This window comes from Vidua chalybeata, chromosome 4 (genome assembly GCF_026979565.1).
Source record: "Vidua chalybeata isolate OUT-0048 chromosome 4, bVidCha1 merged haplotype, whole genome shotgun sequence".
Classification (NCBI taxonomy): domain Eukaryota; kingdom Metazoa; phylum Chordata; class Aves; order Passeriformes; family Viduidae; genus Vidua; species Vidua chalybeata.
In genome coordinates, this window is record NC_071533.1 from 19140306 (window position 1) to 19161587 (window position 21282).

General features: G+C 43.2%; 3 protein-coding genes across 3 annotated transcripts; 1 reads left to right on the forward strand and 2 right to left on the reverse strand.

Moving 5' to 3' along the window:
• The first annotated feature begins 89 nt into the window (after positions 1-89).
• Positions 90-20519, forward strand: LOC128786608 (probable E3 ubiquitin-protein ligase HERC4). The gene is made up of 23 exons (XM_053939937.1): positions 90-247; positions 1184-1316; positions 1989-2065; positions 2605-2826; positions 3568-3659; positions 4265-4395; positions 5198-5346; positions 5659-5738; positions 6051-6139; positions 7247-7306; positions 7857-7959; positions 8114-8297; positions 8614-8795; positions 9865-9960; positions 11138-11239; positions 11314-11448; positions 14704-14844; positions 14938-15110; positions 16063-16117; positions 16299-16378; positions 18010-18193; positions 18564-18663; positions 19319-20519. The coding sequence occupies exons 1-23, from the start codon at positions 199-201 to the stop codon at positions 19531-19533; spliced, it is 2832 nt and encodes a 943-aa protein (XP_053795912.1). The 5' UTR covers positions 90-198; the 3' UTR covers positions 19534-20519.
• On the reverse strand, positions 12960-13516 carry PIGY (phosphatidylinositol glycan anchor biosynthesis class Y). Its single transcript, XM_053939942.1, has one exon. The coding sequence runs from the start codon at positions 13514-13516 to the stop codon at positions 13286-13288; it is 231 nt and encodes a 76-aa protein (XP_053795917.1). The 3' UTR covers positions 12960-13285.
• Positions 13549-14061, reverse strand: PYURF (PIGY upstream open reading frame). The gene is made up of 2 exons (XM_053939940.1): positions 13803-14061; positions 13549-13690 (listed from the first exon to the last, which is right to left on the reverse strand). Exons 1-2 carry the CDS (start codon positions 14024-14026, stop codon positions 13549-13551), a joined length of 366 nt encoding a protein of 121 aa, XP_053795915.1. The 5' UTR covers positions 14027-14061.
• Positions 20520-21282: the final 763 nt, after the last annotated feature.

Here is a 21282-nt window from a genome sequence, read left to right on the forward strand (position 1 = left end):
GGGAACCCACCGGAGCCTACTAGCCCACGCCTTTTCACCGCAGGAGTCAGAGTTTCCCAGCTCCGGGCTCTCAGGTATCGGGAATCCCTCCCGCTGCTCCTCCCGCTGCCGCAGGCCCTGATCAGTTTCGGTTTCCATTTCCCCGGCGCTGCGTTCCCGGCGCTGCCCGGGCACTCCCGAGCTGTCGGCGGGAGAGGGATGGCGGAGGGACGGCGGCGGCAGCGGGGCCGGAGGTGCGGCAGGGGAGGTACGGACTGGCAGGAGCGGCGCGGTCGGGAGGACGCTGGGAGCCCCCCGGGGATGGGTCCGCGAGTGGGTGAGGACGGGTCCGTGCAGGTGGAACCGCTGAAACTGCAACAATCTGCTGTACGGCCCCTCGGGGACGGGGCGTGAGAGGCTTAAACGTGTCCCAGTGCGCAGCACTCGAAGCGGCGGGACTGGAAGGAGGGAGAACGTCCTGGGGAATAGACAGAGATTTTCCTCGCTAGTTCCATGTCTGATGTGTGAGAAGGGTGGGCAGCTAGTCTCTAGAGGTGTTAGGTAAATTAGGGAAGGCTTTGCTGATGACCGCCTTTCACTCTTGGGCATCCTGGGTCTCAGGCACTTGTGCTGGAGCAGAGGTACATGCGAGTAACTGAGTCCCTGGTGCCTCTAGGTCGGGAGAGCATCTGCAGCCCCTCAGCTGTAGACAAGGAGGTACTTTTTTCTGCTGTAAAGAGGCAATGAGTGAATTTTCCATCATTGCTTCTCCAGCACCTTGTAAAGTGCTTGACTTGAAGGCGTTCCTATCCCCAAGACTGTGACGAGTCTGGGGTGGCCAGTTGCCTCAGGAAGTGCTTTGTCTCTGTCAGACACTCTCCACAGGTGTACAAGAGCAACAGACTGTGCTTCTGCTGATGTTTCACTGATTGTCTTGTGAGCTGGTGGCACAGCAGCCTAAGAGATGGAGAAAGGTCCTTTAGTGTAGAGTCATCCAGCATGAAACAAACAGTGGGTAGGCAGGACACTGAAACCCTAAGGGGCCTGAGAAAATAAGTTGCACACACTTTTCTCACTGTCTCCCGAGAAGCTGAAGCTCTTGCTGAAAGCAGTAGCACACTGAGACTTTGGGAAAGGGGCCGAAATGGTTACGGTTCCAGCTCCCATAGCATGACCGTCATGTCTGTCTGTGTGTGTCCTGCAGAGCGCACACAGTCGCAGAGGAATGAGGAGGTGCGGTGCTCAAACCATGATGAAACGCATAAGCTCATTCTCTCCCCTAACGGGAAACTTTCTGAACACTGGGCTAAAGCTTCAGCAAACTGCCCCAAGACAAGGTAAGAAGCTCTCACAGAGTGAAGGTATGGATGGCAATGGTCAGAAAATGCAGCCTGCTTTTGCCCAAGGTAACATCCAAGAGTTTGAGGCATGTTCCTGTTGTAGAGAGAGAACTGGAACACATACCTTCCTAGTATTATCTCCTTTTTTAACTCAGCCAGAAGTGCACAGATTTTGAGGATGATACCAAGATCTGAGCTGCTTGGGATGCACATGAGACAGGTTTGTCTCAAACTTAGTAAGGGTCAGTAGAACATACCAGAGCAATGCAGATGCCTTGCAAATCACCCCTGGCTTGGGAAAACTGCAGGTTGAAAGACACAAGCACGTCTGAACCTTACCACCTTTGATGAAACTGTCAAGGTAACCATCATCTACAAATGGCCCAGCAGTTTGCTGTGTGATATTTCTTGCCCAGGGCAGGATAACAGAATCAGGCCGAGCATGGTTCTTTTCCAGCTTCTCGTGGGGCAAACCACAGTGAAATCAGTTAGCCCTGCTACAGCAGGTCAGCATAAGAGAAGGGTGAATCACCTTACAAGTGACGTATATTTTTCCACATATTTCCTGCTAAAAGTGATAGGGCTTGGTGAGCAGATGATCTTTATCCTTTACTTTATCTCACAGCACAGCATCTATTTATTTTGATTTTTGTTTCCTTATTTTTGTAGGCTGGTGAAAGAACTGGGAAACCGAAATATTGTTCAAATAGCATGTGGGGACCAGCATGCCATGGCACTATCCAGAGGTAGCCTCTTTCAAGAATACTTTTCCTCCAAACAGGAGTCACGCTTGCTCTGAGAAGGCAGTGTTTGTGCTACTTGGAGTAGCTGGTGACACCATTGTAGAGTAACGAGCAGTTGGGGACACAAAGTGCACTGGCTGTCAGTGCTGCTCCTTCTGCCCAGCACCCAGGGACCTGCATCTCCCTCTGTCTCTCTCCAGTTCCTGAGCACTGCCCCTCCACAAAGGTGCGTTGTGGAGAGCAGATGTGGCTGCCCGACTCTGCAGTCACCAGACCTGCTCATTCTTAAGTTGCAACACCTTTCTGGTAGGGAACTTCTGCAAGTATGACTTTAGGGGCCTTTATTCTTGCTGTGCTGAGTCACATGGCAACTTGGGACTGTCCCAAAGAGGTCAAAAGAAAACAAATTTGGCCATACACGATAGTCTTGCCTTGGAGCTAGGTCCCTGAAAGCAACACTGAGTTTTGCTCCTACTCCCAAAGTGCAAATACTCAAGGTAAGCAGTGAGGCTGAGCCGTTTTCTTTTGTTCTGTGTGTGAAGGGGGTCAGCTCTTCACCTGGGGCCAGAACACCCATGGACAGCTTGGAGTGGGGAGCCAAACCACTCTTACTCCTGAACCACAGCTGGTGGAAAGACTAAAGGGCATCCCACTTGCTCAAATTGCTGCTGGAGGAGCTCACAGCACCACCGTGTCACTGTCTGGAGCTGTGTACTCCTGGGGAAAGAACAGTTTTGGACAGTTGGGACTTGGAGACACGAAAGGTAAGGAGGGAGAGCACCAGGAGGGTGTATTCCTGGTCAGTGATCTCACCAAATTGCCCCTCAGTATTGTCAAGCTCCTGTGGAGCAGTGGTAGGAGTAAAGTCTTTTGAAGAAAGTATATCTGGATATGTTCTTTGTTTCCTGACCAGGAAAGGCATGCAGGAATGGTGTATTTTGTGGTTGTTTTTCTAGAGAGAACTTGCAATCATTTTATGTGGCTAATTGGATAGTGTGGGCTCTTAAAACCTCTGAGGTCTTACACATCTATTTCCACTGTCTCCTCTCCAGGAAGTCTTGCATGAAGAAATTAATTTTACATTTTTAAATCTTCTTTAATTCTCTGTAAACACAAAGTGAGAGAAGAATTTAAATCACCTCTTCTCTTCAAAATTAGAACGTTAGAGAAGAGTTGCCCTAGACAGACAGAACATCTAATCTGAATGTGTACACACTCTTGAGAATCAGATACTTGGAAGCCAAGTACCATTTGGCAAGCAGATATGGAAGTACTGCATTTTGTTTCAGACCAAAGTAAATGAAAATAAAGTAATATGAAAACCATAAAACATTATGAGAAAGAATATGTTATACTGGAGGGAAAATGACCCAAACCCAAGCAGTAATTACATTAATTGCTGTGAGAGAGGGCTGGAAAACACTTAATCCCCCTGTCTTCTGATTTTTTCTGTATATGAGACCCTCCAATACTCTTTCAATTTAGCAGTATTATCTTTTTTCCAGACAAGGACTGCCCAACATATGTTGGAGCTTTAGGGCACTGGAAGGCTATATTTGTCTCATGTGGGGCAGATCATACTGCAGTTCTCTCCAAGGTGAGTCTGAAATGGAAAGTCAGCATCTGAGACCTCACCTTGTGAGAATAGATACACTGCTAAAAGAGAGAGAGATGAAGAAAAGAGAAAGCATGGAGAAATTGGGATGGTAATGCCTGCTTCCACCTAAGCCTGAAGATGATCCCTAAGGGATATTACCTAAGCTATTGGGAAAACTGGTCTTTTCTCATATTCCTGTCACCTGCATGCAACTTTTGGTAGGCATATGGTGAATGGGAATCCTGAGGCAAAGAGGTGCAGTTCAACTCCCAGTACTTTATGAAATTTTGTTTTTATAGTACATTGGGGACTTCAGAAGCTGTGAATGACATCTAATTCACTAGGGTTTACTCATACAAGTAAAATTCTTAAGCAACAGGGAGTTAGTCTCAAGAGTTAAATTGCTTTTCTCAGGAGCTAAATTATGTGGATTTTACAGTGTGTGATCTGACTTGATGCAAAGTGAACCCTCCTCATGTTTGAATCAGGGATGTTTTGAATCAAGTCCCGCATAATATGTTGTGTTTTGCTGGCCCTCATTCTCAGTTGTGACCATTTGATTGTTGTTAATAATGCAGTAATCTTGTTTGTTTCTTCATTTCAAGGAGGGGCTGGTGTGCACCTTTGGAGCAGGAGGGTCTGGCCAGCTGGGTCACAACTCTACCCGGAATGAACTCTTGCCTCGTGTGGTGGCTGAGCTGTGGGGAGCAAGGATTTCACACATTGCCTGTGGCAGGTGGGATGTGTCAATGACTTGTCTTCTAAGGTCAATGCCTTTGGGGAATCACTGAAGAACAGTAGGGAAGGGGGTCACCAAGATGTTCAAATCCCTGTATCACAATAGGTCAGTGCTGTGAGAGTATCCATCCACTGTTCAAGTATAAGCCACCCTCCTCCCAGAACCCCAGTGAGAGCAGCACCCTCAATCCCTGGTGAGCACTGTGAGAAAGCTGCAAAAACCACCAAAAGTCCTTGGTCTTTTTCTCTTTCAATAAACAATATACTGGGTTTGTACTGTGTTCCAAAGGACAAAGGACTGTTAAAAGCCTGCATCAGGACAGTCACTGAATTCCCAACCAGACTGACATACTGGTAGGTTCTTAATAAGAATTGAAGAGCAGTGATAATTACCCAGTTCCACTTTGCCCTCTGGAACTGGGCCAGAAAAAGTCTCCTGACAACTCACCTGGGCTTGGTATCAGGCTCAGCAGCACAGAAGCTGCATGTTTGAAAACGGAAGGGTGTGAAGCAAGCATGGCATAACACTATTTTTGTATGTGGAATCGAGGTAAATCACAAACATTAGAGGGTAGTATAGGAAATCCAAGTCCATATGTGTCTTTATTGCTGAATGTTTATGCAATGAAGAGTTGTAACACTGTGGTTAAAGGGATTCTTTATCTGGACTGTCAGGACTTTTTTTAAATACAACCTTCAGGTGTACATTCTGAAAATGTATTTGTAAATTTTATTCTATTTTGCCCTGTGGTTTGACTTTTTTTTTTTTTTTTTTTTTTTTTTTTTTTTCCCCTGAGCAGACAGTACACCCTGGTCTATGTTTGTTCCTTGGACAAATTCTATTTCTTTGGTTCTGGTGATGAAGGACAACTGGAAGATGAGAGGAAGCCCAATCAGTTGATACCACTTCCTATCAATTCACCAGTGAATACTGGAAAATCCTGCCAGAGTAATGACCACTGCAGATGTATACAATCTGTATTTGTTTCTTTCATGGAGATGTTTGCTTTCTTGATTTCATGTTTACACTGAAAGGCAAACATTATGTCTCATCCTTGCTTGGCCATCCCAACAAATTCTACCAGGAGTTAGTCCATTTGCTGCTTGATTATCATGGGTAATGGCCTCATAGAATCAAACTTTCAACAGATAACTACTATCTGAAGGGTTTTTTATTGTTCCACTTTTGTGCATTTAACTCTCTGAAGATAGTGACTGTCTCTTCAAATGTTCCTACAACAATCTTTTTGTTCTTTCACAGAAAAGGGTGCATCAAAAAAAGGGATTAAAATTACTGCAGGATTACACCAAAGTTTTGTCCGTTGCAAGGAGGGGAACAAGGTATGTGCACATTTGATCATAGCTTCTGATTTTACCACTTTCCACATTACTGCTGGAAACATTTGGATTTCCCACCGTGCTTGTAGCACATCAGTTTTATATATGTCTATTGCAGTTTTTTCTGTGCTTTACCTACAGACTAACTTGTGTTGCAGTTATATATGTTCTGTGGTTAATGCATCTGGATCATTCTGATGACCCTTAAATTGTTCATAATTAGGCTGAAATCTTCTTGTAATGACTGCATAGAAGAAAAATAATCCCATCTGCTACAATTTAAATTTTGTCAAGGTTATCATGTATTTCACACAGAATTCGTATTTGAATGGAATTGCCACTCTGGAGGATAAAGAAGTGGATGCATGGATTTCTAATTCTAAATGTTGTAGGAGTATAAAAAGGTAAATCAGAAACTTGCTGTTTGGGTTTGTTTGTGGTTTTTTTTTCCCTGATGCATGATTTTCTCTAAAAATTATTATTCTTTGGAGGCTGTTGTAGGAACTATTGTTCAAGAATTTAGCCAAGGCACACTCTTGTACTTTGGCAAAAAGCTAATGAGGAGCTGACAAGTTAAATCAGTGAAAGACCCTGCCTGCAGACCAAGGCTTTGTGCAAAAAGCCTAATGCTGTTGGTGCAGCATACCCAAACTGGGAATGCTGCACCAGCATTTAAAAATTAGTGGTCACTTCTTTAATTACCCATTTTCAAAAGCAATATGTACATACCACTGTGGGATGCCTTACACTTACAGTCTTTCACAGGTTTTATATGGGATGTTATTTTCTTTGGGAAAGTCTGGTTCCAGCTGCTGATTTTGAGCATTTCGAAAGCTTGGCTAACTTGGAACTAAATGTTTCCCTGACCACTTTTAGAACAGTTTGGATCATGTGAAAAGTGGTGTTTGAAAGGGTGGAAGAGTGGGTTCTTTCCAGATCTCAGTAGGAAGGGCCTGACAGCAAATTGCTTGATAAAATACATGCTTCAATAAGAACAGAATATATAAGAACAGAATATTGGGAGTTGCTAAGTCTGATGTCTCTTCAGGTTCTGGGAACCCAGCTTTTGTGCAGCAGCAAATTGATAGCCTGATGGATTTTCCCTCCATGTGCTACAAAGATCGTGTCCATGGAGGGGATTCTCATCCCTCCCATGTTGCAGTGCCTTTTATTTTGCGTAACAAACAAAAGCAGCTAATGTTCTGACCTGTCAGGAGAAGAATCTCCATGATAACACTCAACAGAATGGAGCACTGGCTGGCATGGGGCAGAACCTAGAGCAGGTTCCCTTACAAGGCCCCAGAGAGCAGAGGTGGCTCACCAAAGATCAGTAACTCCTTGAGTACAATGTCTTCTGCAACACTGACAGAGAAGTGGTGCTAAGAAAAGTTTTCGTATTTTTGGTAAAAGTTTGTGTGGTCAGGTGCAGACACCCTTGTACATGTTTTTTGTTCTTCAGAGTTAAAAACCTCAAGTTGAAAGGACTAACTTTTTGGTTTTTTTACTATCAGGAATATCAGACTGATCTTTTCATCTGAGGCTTGCATCAATGGAAGCTTCCTGGACAAAAGGTAGCATGCACTGACTTAGACACATCTAACAGAATATATTGGCTGCTTGTAAACTGTCAAGAAAGTGTTATTTTAGGTCACATATGTAGAAAAGATTTGTTTTATCTGAATTTGCAAGAAGCAAGTCTGTATTTTTCAAAGCTCAAGCTAATATTAAGATTTTTATAGCCCTGGACCTACTGAAATGTACTAGAGAAGCTCACATTATAGAAGATTATTCTTTAGTGATATTTGGCAGATGATAATATTACCTCCAAGCAATATTACAGATCTTAAAGGATCCTTAACAGCGCCTTCTGGCACTGAAGTTAAAGTCATTTTAGGGTGAAATACAGGAGTCTACCATTAATAGTTCACAGCCACACAAGACAGAAAGGACAGGATGTTAATCAAGTCACAAAACAGTGGCTTGTGTTGTCTATCTTCTTAGAACACATGAAATTATACCCACGGGAGCTGGGGCTGAACTTTCCAAGTATTTTCTGATATTACAGTGCTTCATTATTCAGTAGAAAATTATTTAGTGTTCTTTTTTTTTATGTTGTGATAGAGACAAACACTTCAAAACTTCCAAAGAAGTCTCAGGTGTAGACATATCAGAAGTGAAACGTTTTTATGGGAAGATCAGTAAAAACCAAACAGTCTACCAAGAGGTAAGGATTTGCTATAAGGTTGCTCACTGCACAGATGCTGAGGAGATTTGGATTTGTGCATGAAACTTAGGAATTTCATGCCAACGTAATTACTTTGGTAAAACATAATTGCATTTTAACCCTTGTCTCTTTTTATTTTTTTTTCCCTCTGAAGGTGCAAAAGGAGATTAGGAACTTACTGCCGTTGTTGTCTTCCTCTCCCATCTCACCTGAAAATTTCAGAGTCTACTTGATCTTGCCTTTCCTTCTGCAGGGGAAGAATGAAGATTCTATCCTATCTCTGATCCTTCTGGCTGAAGCCATCATGAAGCTCCAGCCAGAGGGCCTGCAAACTCTTGGTAGGGTTTTATGATGGTAGAACTGAATGATTTAAATGCTTGGTCATTTTCTTCTGCAGAACAAGTGTTATTATTACTGATGTAATGTATTCCAGAGCTTGAAATAATTGCTTTTGATAGACATAGAAACATAGGGACTATGCAGCAAGGCATAAGAATTTAAAACATTCTGTTTGAGGTTTAATAGTTTTTGTAGTGCAAGTTTAAACTTTTTTTTTTTTTCAATTCATTTGATAAAAAGAGAAAAACCAGCTTCATCCACAAATTGCAGTGATCTGTATGTTACCTGTGACCTCACTAGCTGTTTTCTTTACAGAATGCCTATGGTCAAATTTAGAAACATCCATTTTCAAGAAGCTGGTCATTCTGTACCAGAGGGTTTCCCAGAAAATTCTGCTCTCATTTGTCCAGAAGATCATGGCCACGGGTCCAAGCCACCTCTTCAACCTGGACCCAGTTAAAACTGGGCCTCTGCAAATGCTGCAGATGCTTTACCAGGTGAGAAGGTGCTTGGATCCAAATTAGACAGGATGTCTCAATGTAGCCTAGAGTATTTTAATACTTCTCACTTGTTGAATTCTCTGGGTTTGACACTGCTTCAGGCTCTACACCAGCACAGTTTTGAAGAAGTCCTGCTTGAGTTATGCCAAACTGACCCTCTGTAGAAATGAAGAGCTAAAGCATGTTATAGACCCTGGCAGAGGGGAGAATGCTTTCAGTGGTAGGTATCAGGAGTGCATCCATTGATGCCTACACAGCTATGGATGTAGTGTCCTTTACGTAACATGCCCATTCCCCTTTCTGCTGGTGAGATCCCTCACCCCAGTAACTGCTCAGAGCATTTAAAAGACAACCTATCTGCTTAGCACATTGTGGCTGCCACAGTAATGCTCTGTGATGCTTTAAGAGCTGGTTAACCTGACAAATTCTCTGGGACAACAGCATTAGAACTGCTTTAGCTGTACATGACCAAGGGAAACAAAGGAAGCAATAACTATGTTCTTCTGGACAACCATACTTTCTCCTGTGAAGATGTTCAAAGTTTATGAAAGTTAAGAGCTCGAGCACAGAGTATAAATCAGAGAGACTTGTTAAATTTTGTTCAGACTTGAATATCCTTTTGGCTGAGAATGCAGAATTGGGCCACAAAGTTTAGACTCTGAAATTTGTATTTATGCAGATAAATAAACTAAAAAATGCAGCAGGCCTACTCCTCTGTAAGTGATTACATGATTTGGAGCTTTAAATGTTCACTGTCCCCCTGTAAATCTCTTTTCCAGGCAAAAATTAGGAACATGAATAGGGAACTGTGGAAACATGAAAGGCACTCCAAGGGAAATAACTTTTTCTGATGGAGTCCTGTTAAGGGATCTTAATTGTAGATGAAAATTGCTTTCCTGCTAGTTTATACATGGCTTTCTAAGACTTCTCACTGTGGAGCACTGTGCTTCTTGAGCACTTTTATTCCATAACCTCTGTGCAGGGTCTCAGAACCCTTTCTGAAGAAAGCCCTGTCAGTCCTGTCCTGCCAGACAGACACAGTTCACTAGTGTGTGTTTCAATGCAGGTGAACTCCAGAACTGGTTTCAGAATACATGAAAGCAACTTCCATGTACATGAAGTGGGAGCGATTATCAACATATGTTCACACTTCAATATAGTAGTAAGTATAAATCTTATCAGCAGTGCAAAACACTTTTTTTTTAAATTTAAATAATATGTATGTATATATATATATATGGAAGTCAACTCGAGAGACTAACCCAGCACATTTCAAAGGCATCTCATTTTCCCTAGTCCTCCAAAGCTTTAAATTATGCAAGCCCTTTACCATCCCAGTGTTCCAGCAGCTACAATAGAGCCTTTCCTGAGATGATCCCTGGTTCTGAGAGTTGGAGCTGCCCTCCAGCATCTTAAGCAGCTCTGTTTGCTTTGAACTAATAATCACTGTGAAATAGCAGCACGAGGGATTGTTGCTATACTTCGTGTTTCTCTGGATTTTATGATGTTTAATTAAGAGAAATATTTTGAGGTGTCTTTAAACTTTTATTTAGAAATCCTATTGAGCATGTCAATGTACTTACATCTTAAAACAAAGCTGTGGTAATAAAAAATAATCTGCGGCATTTCTTGACACAGAGTGAAAATTAGCTACCAAATGCAGTCAGTGTCAAAGGAAGCAGCATAAAATGGAAATGTGCATAGTAGGGGTTTCCTTTGGCAAAAAAAAGTAAGCTTTCATGCAACTTGGCTGGAATTTGTAGGGCAACTGCCTAATTCCTTCATAAGCTTTTGTTTGCTAACGTACCAATTTTGTACCAATTAGCCAGAGTGGAGGAGGAAGTTTGAGCAACAGCATAGAATCAAAAGCCAATTAGGATGTTACCTGAAGTTGGTACCTTATCACACTGTAGGTGTAACACTTTAAATTAGATTGTTTTTTAGATCAGTATCTAATTTTGGTATTACACATAATAAACCCATCAGTTTCTAAAAACAATATGCCATAACCTGAGTATCCAGGACATTTTGGTTTAGCTGAATTATGGAAGATACTGTTAAAATCACTCTCTCTCTTTTATTCTAGAGGTACTACTGTAGACAAGTGTCTGCACAGAGATTAGATACCTCTCTCTGCTTCTCACTCACTGGAGTGTGTAGGAGCTGTTTTTAGGATGTGAACCTCTGTTACTGCAGTGCTCATGCACTCAAGGTCTCATTTCAGAGACATGGAAGTTTGCCAGGGTACAGACTGGCAGTTCAGTCTGCAGACATGTCCCTGAACTCTGGTTTCACAAGGGAAAATCAGCATGTCTTTTCCTTTCTTCTTGTGCTTTCAGACAGTCCTAGAGAAGCTGAGCAAGTACCCATGTATCTTTGACAGGGAAAACAAGATCAGCGTTCATATTACAGAATGCAAGGCTCTGTCCAAGACCTCTATTGTAAGTGCAGCCAATTTTGTTACCAATCAGAAGAGATAAACACACTGCTAAGAGACTATTACTTCAATCCTTAGATACCCTTTATTCAGATGCCCTTTACATGGATCCCTGAGGCATGGAATTTTTGTGTCCGAAGACAATGCCTTCTCCAAGACATATGGAAAAATTTAAAATCTGCCTCAAACCAAGACTTCAGGAAGATGTTAAAGGTAAGATACTAAATTGTATTACTTGTTAGCTCTAAGTATCTTGCTGCAGTGTTCCTTGATTTTCAGTGTTACTGTATATTGGTAGAAGGGCTTCAGTATCCTCTGAGCATACAGCGAAAGAACTGCTTCTCAAATTATTATAAAACATGTTCCATAGATGGTGTAGAGTAAATCTAGAGGCAGTATTTTACATCCTTATTCCAGGCAGCTTTGTTGGCATAAGTTAAATGCAAGTGGCAGTGCTGTTTACTGTGAGGTGGCTTTGGGGTAATGGAATAAAACCACTCAGTTGTCAAAGTCCAGTACTGTTGCTGCTAGACTGACTTTTGAGACTTTCTTCTAGTACATTAAAACCCCAGCGTCTGAGGAACCAGCATGAGGGGTCAGCAAGTAACACAGCCACAAAATTATATCTCTCTCATGGAGATGCTGTCTGAAGGGAAAGGAAGGATAGTGCTGGCCAGAGATGAGCATCTGATTACAATGCTGCTGTCTCCGTGTGCTTTAATCTGTGGCTTCCACACTGATCCAAAGGTTGTGGCAGTTGTGTTTCCCATAGGAATCGTGATGCTGGCCCTGCCCTGCAAAAGCCATTAGCTGGCTGATGTGGGAACAGGACGTCAGCCAGCTGCCCAGAGCAGAGTTCAGTTCAGGAACCACATGCCCCACCTGTCACTAACACAAAGTCTGGCACCATGTTTGTGCCACAGGAACCACAGACCTTGGTGCCCTGGTGCTTTCCAAGTGAGCTTTCTTGCCAACAAGAGCTGTCAAGGCTTTTCTTTCCCATTTATTTAGGAGAAGATTCACAAAGACTCCCAGAGCTACCTTTCCTTCCTGGTTCCTCACTGCACCTATTTGAGAGAGGCATTTATTTAGAGACACAGTGAGGGTGTGCTCTGTACTGTCCTCTAGATTTCAAGTCTCCACCTATTGTACAAGCTCTGACAAACAGCTGCCCTTAGTTCAAGTCAGCCTTTGGGCACACCTTGTGAGCACTGCCTTTCACATTGTACATCACAATATTATTTACCCAGCAGCAGTCTGGAAAATATAACTGCACTGTTAGTATCCCACAGCATTTAAAGCCTGGTGCAGCATTTACAACTTGGTGCTTCATTTCTGCATTTTTCAGCAGGTGAAGGACATGAATGTGTTTTGTGTTGCAGATACAAACTACCCAAATGCAAAACATAAAAAAGAAACCTTCATTGTAGCATTGGCCTGCCCCCTTCATATCTGTGTGCTGTTAGAATATTTTTCAGACAATACTGAGAACTTGGCATGTGGCACTCTCATCATGGCCCTAGAAAGAAAAGATCTGCAGGTACTGCACATAGAGACATGGGTATCACCCAGGAAAGAAATGTCTTCTTTTGACTCATCTCAAGTCTTATTATTAAACACCAGCCTGATGTATTTTAATTTTTGCTCTTCTGACAGTGAGACAAAATATTTTAGTACACATATCTGGTTAAAAAGCCCCAAAGTTCTCAGAGAGATTCATATCATTGTATGTTTTAATTTTAATTTATTTTATTCAGTCAGGGTACAGCTCTTCCTAAGGAAAACTAACGTTTCAATTAGTGCCACTACAAATGCACAGCACTCTTAAAGGATAAAACAGAGGGAATTAGTATTTCTTATTACTCCTACTCTTCATCTGCATTAGCAGTAGTTAATAATGGGCTGCTGCTTCATACAGTTCCAGATCCTACCAGGAAAATGCCAGTCCCTAGTACCAGAAGGAAACTCTCTCAAATAAACTGCAATACTCGATGAGATTAAACAAATTACGTTGATTTAGAAAAGCCCAGGGGTTAGCAAAGGTACCACACTAGTTGTGCCTAAAAAGCTTAATTCCCATCCAGGTCCACAGGTGAAAGAACACATAAACTGGTACTGTAACAGGAAGGAGGAGGCTATAGAAACACAGGCTGGTTGTGCTGGTGCAGCCCTGGGGGAAGTTTTCCTCTACGCTGGCCGAGTAGAACAGGCCTGCCAGGGACAGGAGGGGAACGAGCACAGTCAGCGTGGGCAGGGAGGGCAGCAGCCCTGCTCCGGCCATCAGGCCCCGTTACCGCCGTGCCCGGCCGCTCCTCACGAATGCTCCGAGCCCTCGGCCGGCGGCTTCTTGTGCGTCCTCCTGGCAGCCTCCGGAACCATGTTCGGGATGCCGTCGATGATGGGGTACGCGATACCCAGCTCCTCGTTAATGAGCTCGTTCGTAGCTTCTTCGTACCTGGTCAGCCAAGTGGGGGAGGGGGGGAGAAACAGCCAAGCGAAAACATGAGGAGCAGGGACTAACCTGGGTTTGCCCAGGGCTCGGGCGCAGCTCCCCCGCCCCACCTCACCTCAGCGGCCGCTTGGAGAGCGGGCACACCAGGAAGCGCAGCAATGATGGCTCCAGGGGCTGTGGCCGCGCTGAGCCGGAGCCAGAGCCAGAGCCGGAGCCGGAGCCCGAGCCCGAGCCCGAGCTTTGCTCCCGCTTCTGCTGCCGGCGGCAGTGCCGGCCGTGCGCGGGGCCGCCCCGAGCCGCCCGCCGCAACACCAGCAGCAGAGCCGGGCCGCGCAGCATGGCCGCCGCTTCCGCCGCCCACAGCCCGCCCCGCCCCGGGGGGGCGCGCGGCCCTGTGCGTGTTTCGGAGCGTCGAAAGGATCAAGTTTATCTTAAGTCAGCATGGCTTTCGGTGTATGATCTTTGTACACTTTCAAGCTTAATCAGGAAGAAAGGAGACCTAGTCAGTGGAACAGGCAGCAGCCAGCATTTCCTAGCCAAGGACATCCGGGAACTGAAAAGCCTTAAGGATGCAGTGAATTTAGATGTTGAAGTATGTCTGTATATACATTGCTAACTTGGCAAAATACTCAAGGTCCACGTAGCCTGTAGAACTGTGTTCATTATAATAGTTAAAATCATGCCCACAGGGACCCCTGCCCAGGTGAAGACCCTTCCCCTGAGGGTGTGTGGAAGTTAGCTGGGGTTATGCAACTTGTTTGGAAATTACTAACCAAGCATAACAGACTTGGACAGTTGCTAACTCTGAATTTCTGTGTACAAATAATGGCTCAAAAAGTCTGGTGGGGTGTGCTTGATTTGTGGATTACCACCAAGTACCCAGGTTGGCACAACTGTGAGATAAATAATCAGCGTCTCTCGGTTGTGTAATTACTGGCTTGTTGTACACCAGGTAAGGAATCTGGTTTTGTGGCCAACATGGATGTTTCCATCTACGGGTGTCTCGGGCCTTGCAGGTGTCTTTTTTGGGTGAGATGGGGGTGGACGAAGGTGCGGTGTCCCAGGAGCTCTTCGGTATTGCAGCCAGGACCCTCTGCCAGCCCAGCACCAGCGCCTTCTGCCACTTCGCCTCCGGCCTTGTGTGGTTCCCCAGACAGGTAAGGCAGCCCTGCAGGAGTGGATGGGTACCCCACCCATGGGAAAAGGCAGTCATGGCTTGTTCCTAACCAGGTGTGTTTGTTCCTAACCAGGCCCCAAGCTGTGAGGATGAGGACACCTTCCTCTTGATCGGGACACTGTGTGGAATGGCACTGTTTAACCAATGCACGGTGCCCTTCCCCTTCCCCAGGGCTCTCTACAAAAAGCTACTGGACCTGGCTCCCACCCTAGAGGACCTTGAGGATCTGCTGCCAACCATGGGCCGGTATGAGCCAGTCATGGCGTGAGCTTTGGCTGGGTCCCTTGCCTTGACCATACACTGGGAGATCCCAGAGGCTGAATTTGTGGTACCCATAGCATCTACATTTGCCTTTGTGAAGCTGCTAGAAGCCACAGATTTCCAAGGAGGTCCTTGTCCAGGGCATCGATGTTGCTCTCAGAGGCTGGCATTGCCAAAACAAAATGCCAAGCCTCATGACTTAGAAGGTGTCAGATCTCTGCTCCACCAGAGCTTAAGTCCACACTGTGAATATATAAGTGTTCAAAACACTTTGGGATGTAGTTTGGACTTGAAAGAACTAATGACTCAATTATTAATGTTGGGTTTTTTTCCTGATTTACTAATGATCAATTTCCACAATATTGCCTTGCACAAGTACAGTATTACAAAATGCTGCCAATTCTGAGAACACTTGTACAAAGTTTCCATGCACTGCAAGAGGAGATACCAGGCAGACATAAGAGGCAGAGGTGCTGCTGCCAACAACATAATGCTTCTAGGCCCCTGAAGCCCAGTCTTCCAGGCAAGTGATATAAACAACCAAGAAGATGAGAACCCCATCCCATGAGCCAGTGACTCTGTTGAGGTGCTAAATTCATTGGGGTTCCTCAGTGAATTGGAACACAAGGTTGCCTGCGATACTTGGAAAGGTGCTGCACCCCAAAACAATTCTCCCAGATCATCCCTCCGTTCCACACTTAATTCCTCACTAGATAATGTCTGGAAGCAAGCCTGTGGTCCCAAACCCAGTTGTCACTGAACTTTGTGTAAAATTGTCCACACAGGGCATGGGGATGGACTTGCCTGGAAACTTTTCTAACCGGAGGCATTTGTGCTCAGCTTATGTCAGCAGCATGATGATGTTTTTTAGCAAAATTTGGAAGTGCGCTGAATGGTCATGTTTCTTCTCTCTTTAATCCCTTTTGTGTTTGGATAGGAATCTTCGGAAAATTTTGAATGAAGAAAGTGATAGCTTGGACTTGGACTTCACGGTAAGACATCCCACATAGGTACTCGGGCAAGACAGTGTCCCAGTGCAAATGACACAACTTGTCTGTAAACTCAGATTAGTGAGAATGCCATGTCAGGCCCTTCAGGAGGAATGCGAGATGTAGCACATACATATCTGTCACATATAGATACAGCAGCCAATGTTTTAATTTGTTTGCATAGATAATGGAAGGAAGAGATTCCACAGATGTTGTTGAACTTAAAGAAAACGGTGCCAACATTCCTGTCACTAAGGATAACAGGTCAGTTTTATTTTTATATTTATTAATCCTGTTATCTTGTTACAAATGTATGAAATAACATGTCTGTACCCATCCCCATATATTGTTAGAAAATATTGACTTCTGTATTGTGCTATTGGTCTTGGTCCAGTAGGTTGTACACTTTCAGTTCCTGCTGTACTTGCTGCACACATGCCAAACACTGGCAGTTTGTGCAAGCAGTGGATAACACGGGGATCCTTGGATATCCCGATATCTGCATATACAGAGACCTGGCATTAACAGGAAAATTCCTAACAAATGTAAAAAATAACCTTGAACAGTATTTTCAGGCAAAACCAGATCATTTGTTTGTGAAACCCAGCTACAGGTACACCTCTGTAAGAGTTTTTTAAGAGCAAAATGTTTCCTGCTTAGTTATGTATATGGAATGTATCTTGTACATAAAGGAGAAGGAGAAATACATCAATAAGGCTTCATGTCAATATTATTATGTATGTCTTATTATGTATCAATATTAATCTCTGCACAAAGGACAGAGAGGAATTTTGTGTCCTGAATTATGCGGATGACCTGAGGATCCATAGGGATCCATGAAAGGGCTGTTTAAGAAGCTTGAAGTAGAGCATTTACATTGAGTTGATCGTACAGTACAATGTCACTACAAAAATACCCATCTGAAGTAGAGATAAGTGTGGCGAGTGCTGGTCCTGGATGGCTGGGACGATGGAGACGAGAAATCTCTAGAGCCTGGTCTTAGGATATCTGTTTTATTGTGGGGGCCCTGCTCAGAGCTGCCAGGCGCAGCCCGAAGCAGGCCCCAAGGAGTGGGGGCAGGGCGAGATAGTGAGAGAGTTCCAAGAGAGGGTCCAAGAGAGCAGAGAGAAGGGAGGAGAAGAAGATGGCCCCAGCTTCTCAGGTACACCTTATCAAGGGGGCTTGAAGGTGGGTGCGGAAAAGGACTTTGGACCAATGGGATTACAGATACATCATACTTCAGGGCAGGGTTACAGGTGCGAGATAAACTCTACATTTTTGAGGAATGAGACAGAACACTTTATCTGACCCTTTGCTTTGTCTGTGGGTCAAAAAAGGGAGTTATCTTCCACCAGCTACACCACTGCCCACCAGCTACTTAGCAACCAAGGTCTGTCATCTCAAAGCTCATTTTCATCTCAATCTGGCTCACATTCTCTGCACTTTCCAAATCCCCTGCTAGGCAATCGTACCTATAAGGCCTTCTTGTTTCATCTTCCCCAACAATAAGAGTGAAACTATTGATTAACAGCTGTGCAAATATTTATTTCAATTTCAGGGAAATTCTTGGGCATTCAATGGGAGTTAGGTCTGCTAGGTTCCATCTTTTATAATAATCAGGTGTCAGACAGGATTTCATTGGAGCATTCACATGAAGTACAAGGAGTGTTACCAAAATTAATCCATTCTGGCCAGCATTCTCTTTTACTTGTGAAGATGCTCCCAGCTTATTCAGTGAATAACTAATTGCCAGTGACAACTGGTCTCAGTGAAGACTGAGTCCGTACACCACAGCAGGTCATATGGAATAAAGGAATAAAGGAATAAAGTATAAAGTTCTCTGTAATTCTCCTTTCAGAAAAGCACCACCAATGCTTGTTTGGTATCTGTTGCAGGAAAGAATATGTTGATTTGTATGTGAATTATAAATTCAATAAATCAGTACAGAAGCCATTTGAGGACTTTATGCAAGGGTTCTTAAGAGGCTGCCCAGCTAGAAATTGGAAGATGTTTTTCCCTGAAGAGCTGCAGATTCTTCTCCAGGGACACACAACATTTGACTGGCATCTGCTGGAAAAGGTATTGTATACAAGCACAGTGTCCTTCTGCTCTGTCTGCTAAGCATAAACTACTTCTGACCCGTTCTTTCATTGAGTGCATAACAGATGGACAGAAGCTCAGAGAACTTTGTCTTTTTTTGATTTGTGTCTATGTTCGGCTTCTAATCTATGTCAGCCACAAGAATAAAGGGGAATAGGTATCAAGCCATAACTCAGGGATTGGCATATGAATCTTTGATAAACAAATGAACAAGCAGATTCCAGAGGTTAAGGGGATTTGAATATCTATGAACAGGATTATAAAATTTATCATATAAAATGTTGCTTTAAATATAAATGGAAAAATTGAAATATAAACCTGGCCTGTTTTATTTTTGTCTCTTTGACAGAATGTGATATACAGACAATATACAAAGTTAGATCAAACCATCAGGAATTTTTGGACTGTGTTTTACAAGCTACCAGAAGAAAAAAAGAAAATGTTTCTTGGTAATATATATCGGGCATTTTAATCTTTGCATAGCCCTTTTCTTTCCCCCACAACACACATACTATATACTATACTATACTGTAGTTCCAAGCTGTAGCTTTTCACAGTTCACCCCTGCTGCTGCCATATTTTCTAGGGAAAACCACAAAAAATAACGCAACAAGTTGTACAGGGACAGCTCTGACCCTTCTCACATCCCCTGAGGTTTGCCTGAGTGCATTGGACCACGCTGAAGCTTGCAGTTGCTTTATCCCTTACTTTTGTGATTGTGTTGTTGGTCAGAGCCTGCAGTTTGTGGGAGTATACTGTGTTGCTGTAAGCAGTTTACCTTTCTCAAGGCATTGCAGAAGCTAGGTCACCCTTTTCAAAGGTAGAAGGCCAGACCTAGCCTGGCCTTTCTCATCCACAAAGTCTATAATCTAGAGTAAAAGAGGGCTTGTGACTACTGAATCACTAAGAGACTTTAATCTATATTCAGGTGCAAATTCAACAAAGCATAATACTTAGCTTAGGAAAATATCTGTATGTTTACACTAATTTCCCTTCATGATTTTCATTAACATTAATTACTTTAATGATTTTCAGCTAACATTATTTTATTTTGTTTTTCCATTTGCTAACTTGTTCTTGTTTTTGTTTTTTTCGTTCCTTCAGCTTTTTTGTCAGGATCTGATCGAATCTCTGGCTATGGACTGGAGTGTTTTAGATTTTGGATTGCAGATCCTCAAGTAGAAAATCCAGATGAGAGCCTTCCCCGTGCCAATACTTGCCACCTGATTTTGTTCCTCCCTAGATATAGCAGTAAAAAAATACTCAAAAAGAAGTTGCTTTATGCCATAGAGCATAATGAAGGTTTTGGCCGTGCCTAACTCTGGGATAGAAGCACTTAAAAGCAAAAATAAGAATATGAGTCTTTATTCACTTGCCATATTTTCTCTTAATAACTCAAATTTACTGGTTTCTACCCTGCTTTATTTTTACTGCACTTTATAAACACCTGAGTGCATGTATTTGCTGAGATTTTACATTGCTTATAAAATTAAGCTTCAACCAGATATTTCATAGTTAGATTGTAAAGTTAGGAAAGAAGAATCCTGTTTGGCACACTTCAGAGAAGCAAGCTGATAACCAAACATATTTACATATATGTGCAGGCAGGGTCTGCACTGTTCTGGTTACCTTAGGACAGTGAACTCCCAGCAGCAGGGATTCTGTGATTTGTACATTTATGCATTAGCAAGCATACAACCGGGATGTGCTAAACAGTCACTCTTGCAAAGCAAAGCTGGGTTAAGGTTTTCATCTGTGTTACTTAAGGGTTCTCATGGGAGCAACTAACACATTTAATGAGATTGTGAATTGAAGGAGGAGTCTGTGCTCACCTGGATATGGTGTATGATTTATCTGAGAGAAATTCGTAGGAGGATTTGATCATGCCTAGAGTTTTTCAAAAGCTGTATTAATGAATTATAATAATACAATTTTTTGTTATTTAGTGTGATAATTGTGATATTTGTCATGTTTCTTTATATCTTCTAAGGAGATGTTTCACAATTAAATCATAAAATCTTAGGCTTGCAGAACAGCACTGTCTACAGAGCCCTGTGGACATAAGGCTGGCAGAGCTTCAGGAATCTCATTGTCAAAACAGTGCAGAACACTGGCAGGGTATTAACCATGTCAGGCAGGATGTGTGTTTACTGTGTATTTTGCTACGTGGAGAGAGGGAGAGAAACAACAGCCATGTTTTTCAGCAGTCTTCTCTTTGGTGTGTTAAATGTGTTGGGGGACATCCATATGTAAAGAAGACACTGTCTTAAATTAAATGATGATGGATTAAATTTTCACCTCTGTAGCTGTGTTCTTCCTTTCTTATGCATCTGCCTACATAGATAAGCATAGCAGGCAGTGTGTCTGTGTTCTCAGTCCTCCTTGGAATGGGGGGGCCTTTCACAAGTGGAGTCAAAGGCTGATGTAAGCATGTTTCAAAGAGATGCATTGTATATACTGAACAAGTCAGTCTTTCCTGTATGATGCAGAACTACATTGTTACCTACTTAAAAAAAAAAAAGAAAAAAAAAGGCAAGTTTCCTTTTAAGTTACAGTATAGTAATTTGTAAAAATAAAAAAAAAAAATTCAAGCACTCACCACAAGCACCAGGGCAGTACAGGAAAGCAGATGTCATGGAAATGTTGATAGGAGGAGGGGAAACAGGACTTCAGAGGATGGCAGCTCCCAGCAGAGGGGAGCACATGGCCTGCTCAAACCTAACCCCTGTCCCCCTCACCCCCCTGGAACAAACAGGACATCACAGGGATGCTTACATCCTCTGAGAAAGGCAGCACTCTGGTGTATTTTTGTGGAAAGAGGGAACTGGCAGAAATCCAAGGTGTTGCCCATATCTCATGTCCAACTGATGCTGCCACACTGCCACAGATTTCTGTTTTGGCAGCTTAGCCTGCTGTTCTTCATTGGCCTGCTCGTGACTGTTGTTTCCCTTTTTATGGTTTTCTAAGCCTCTGGTAGGACTGATGTTGAGGAAGATGAAACAAGAAGGCCTTATAGGTACGATTGCCTAGCAGGGGATTTGGAAAGTGCAGAGAATGTGAGCCAGATT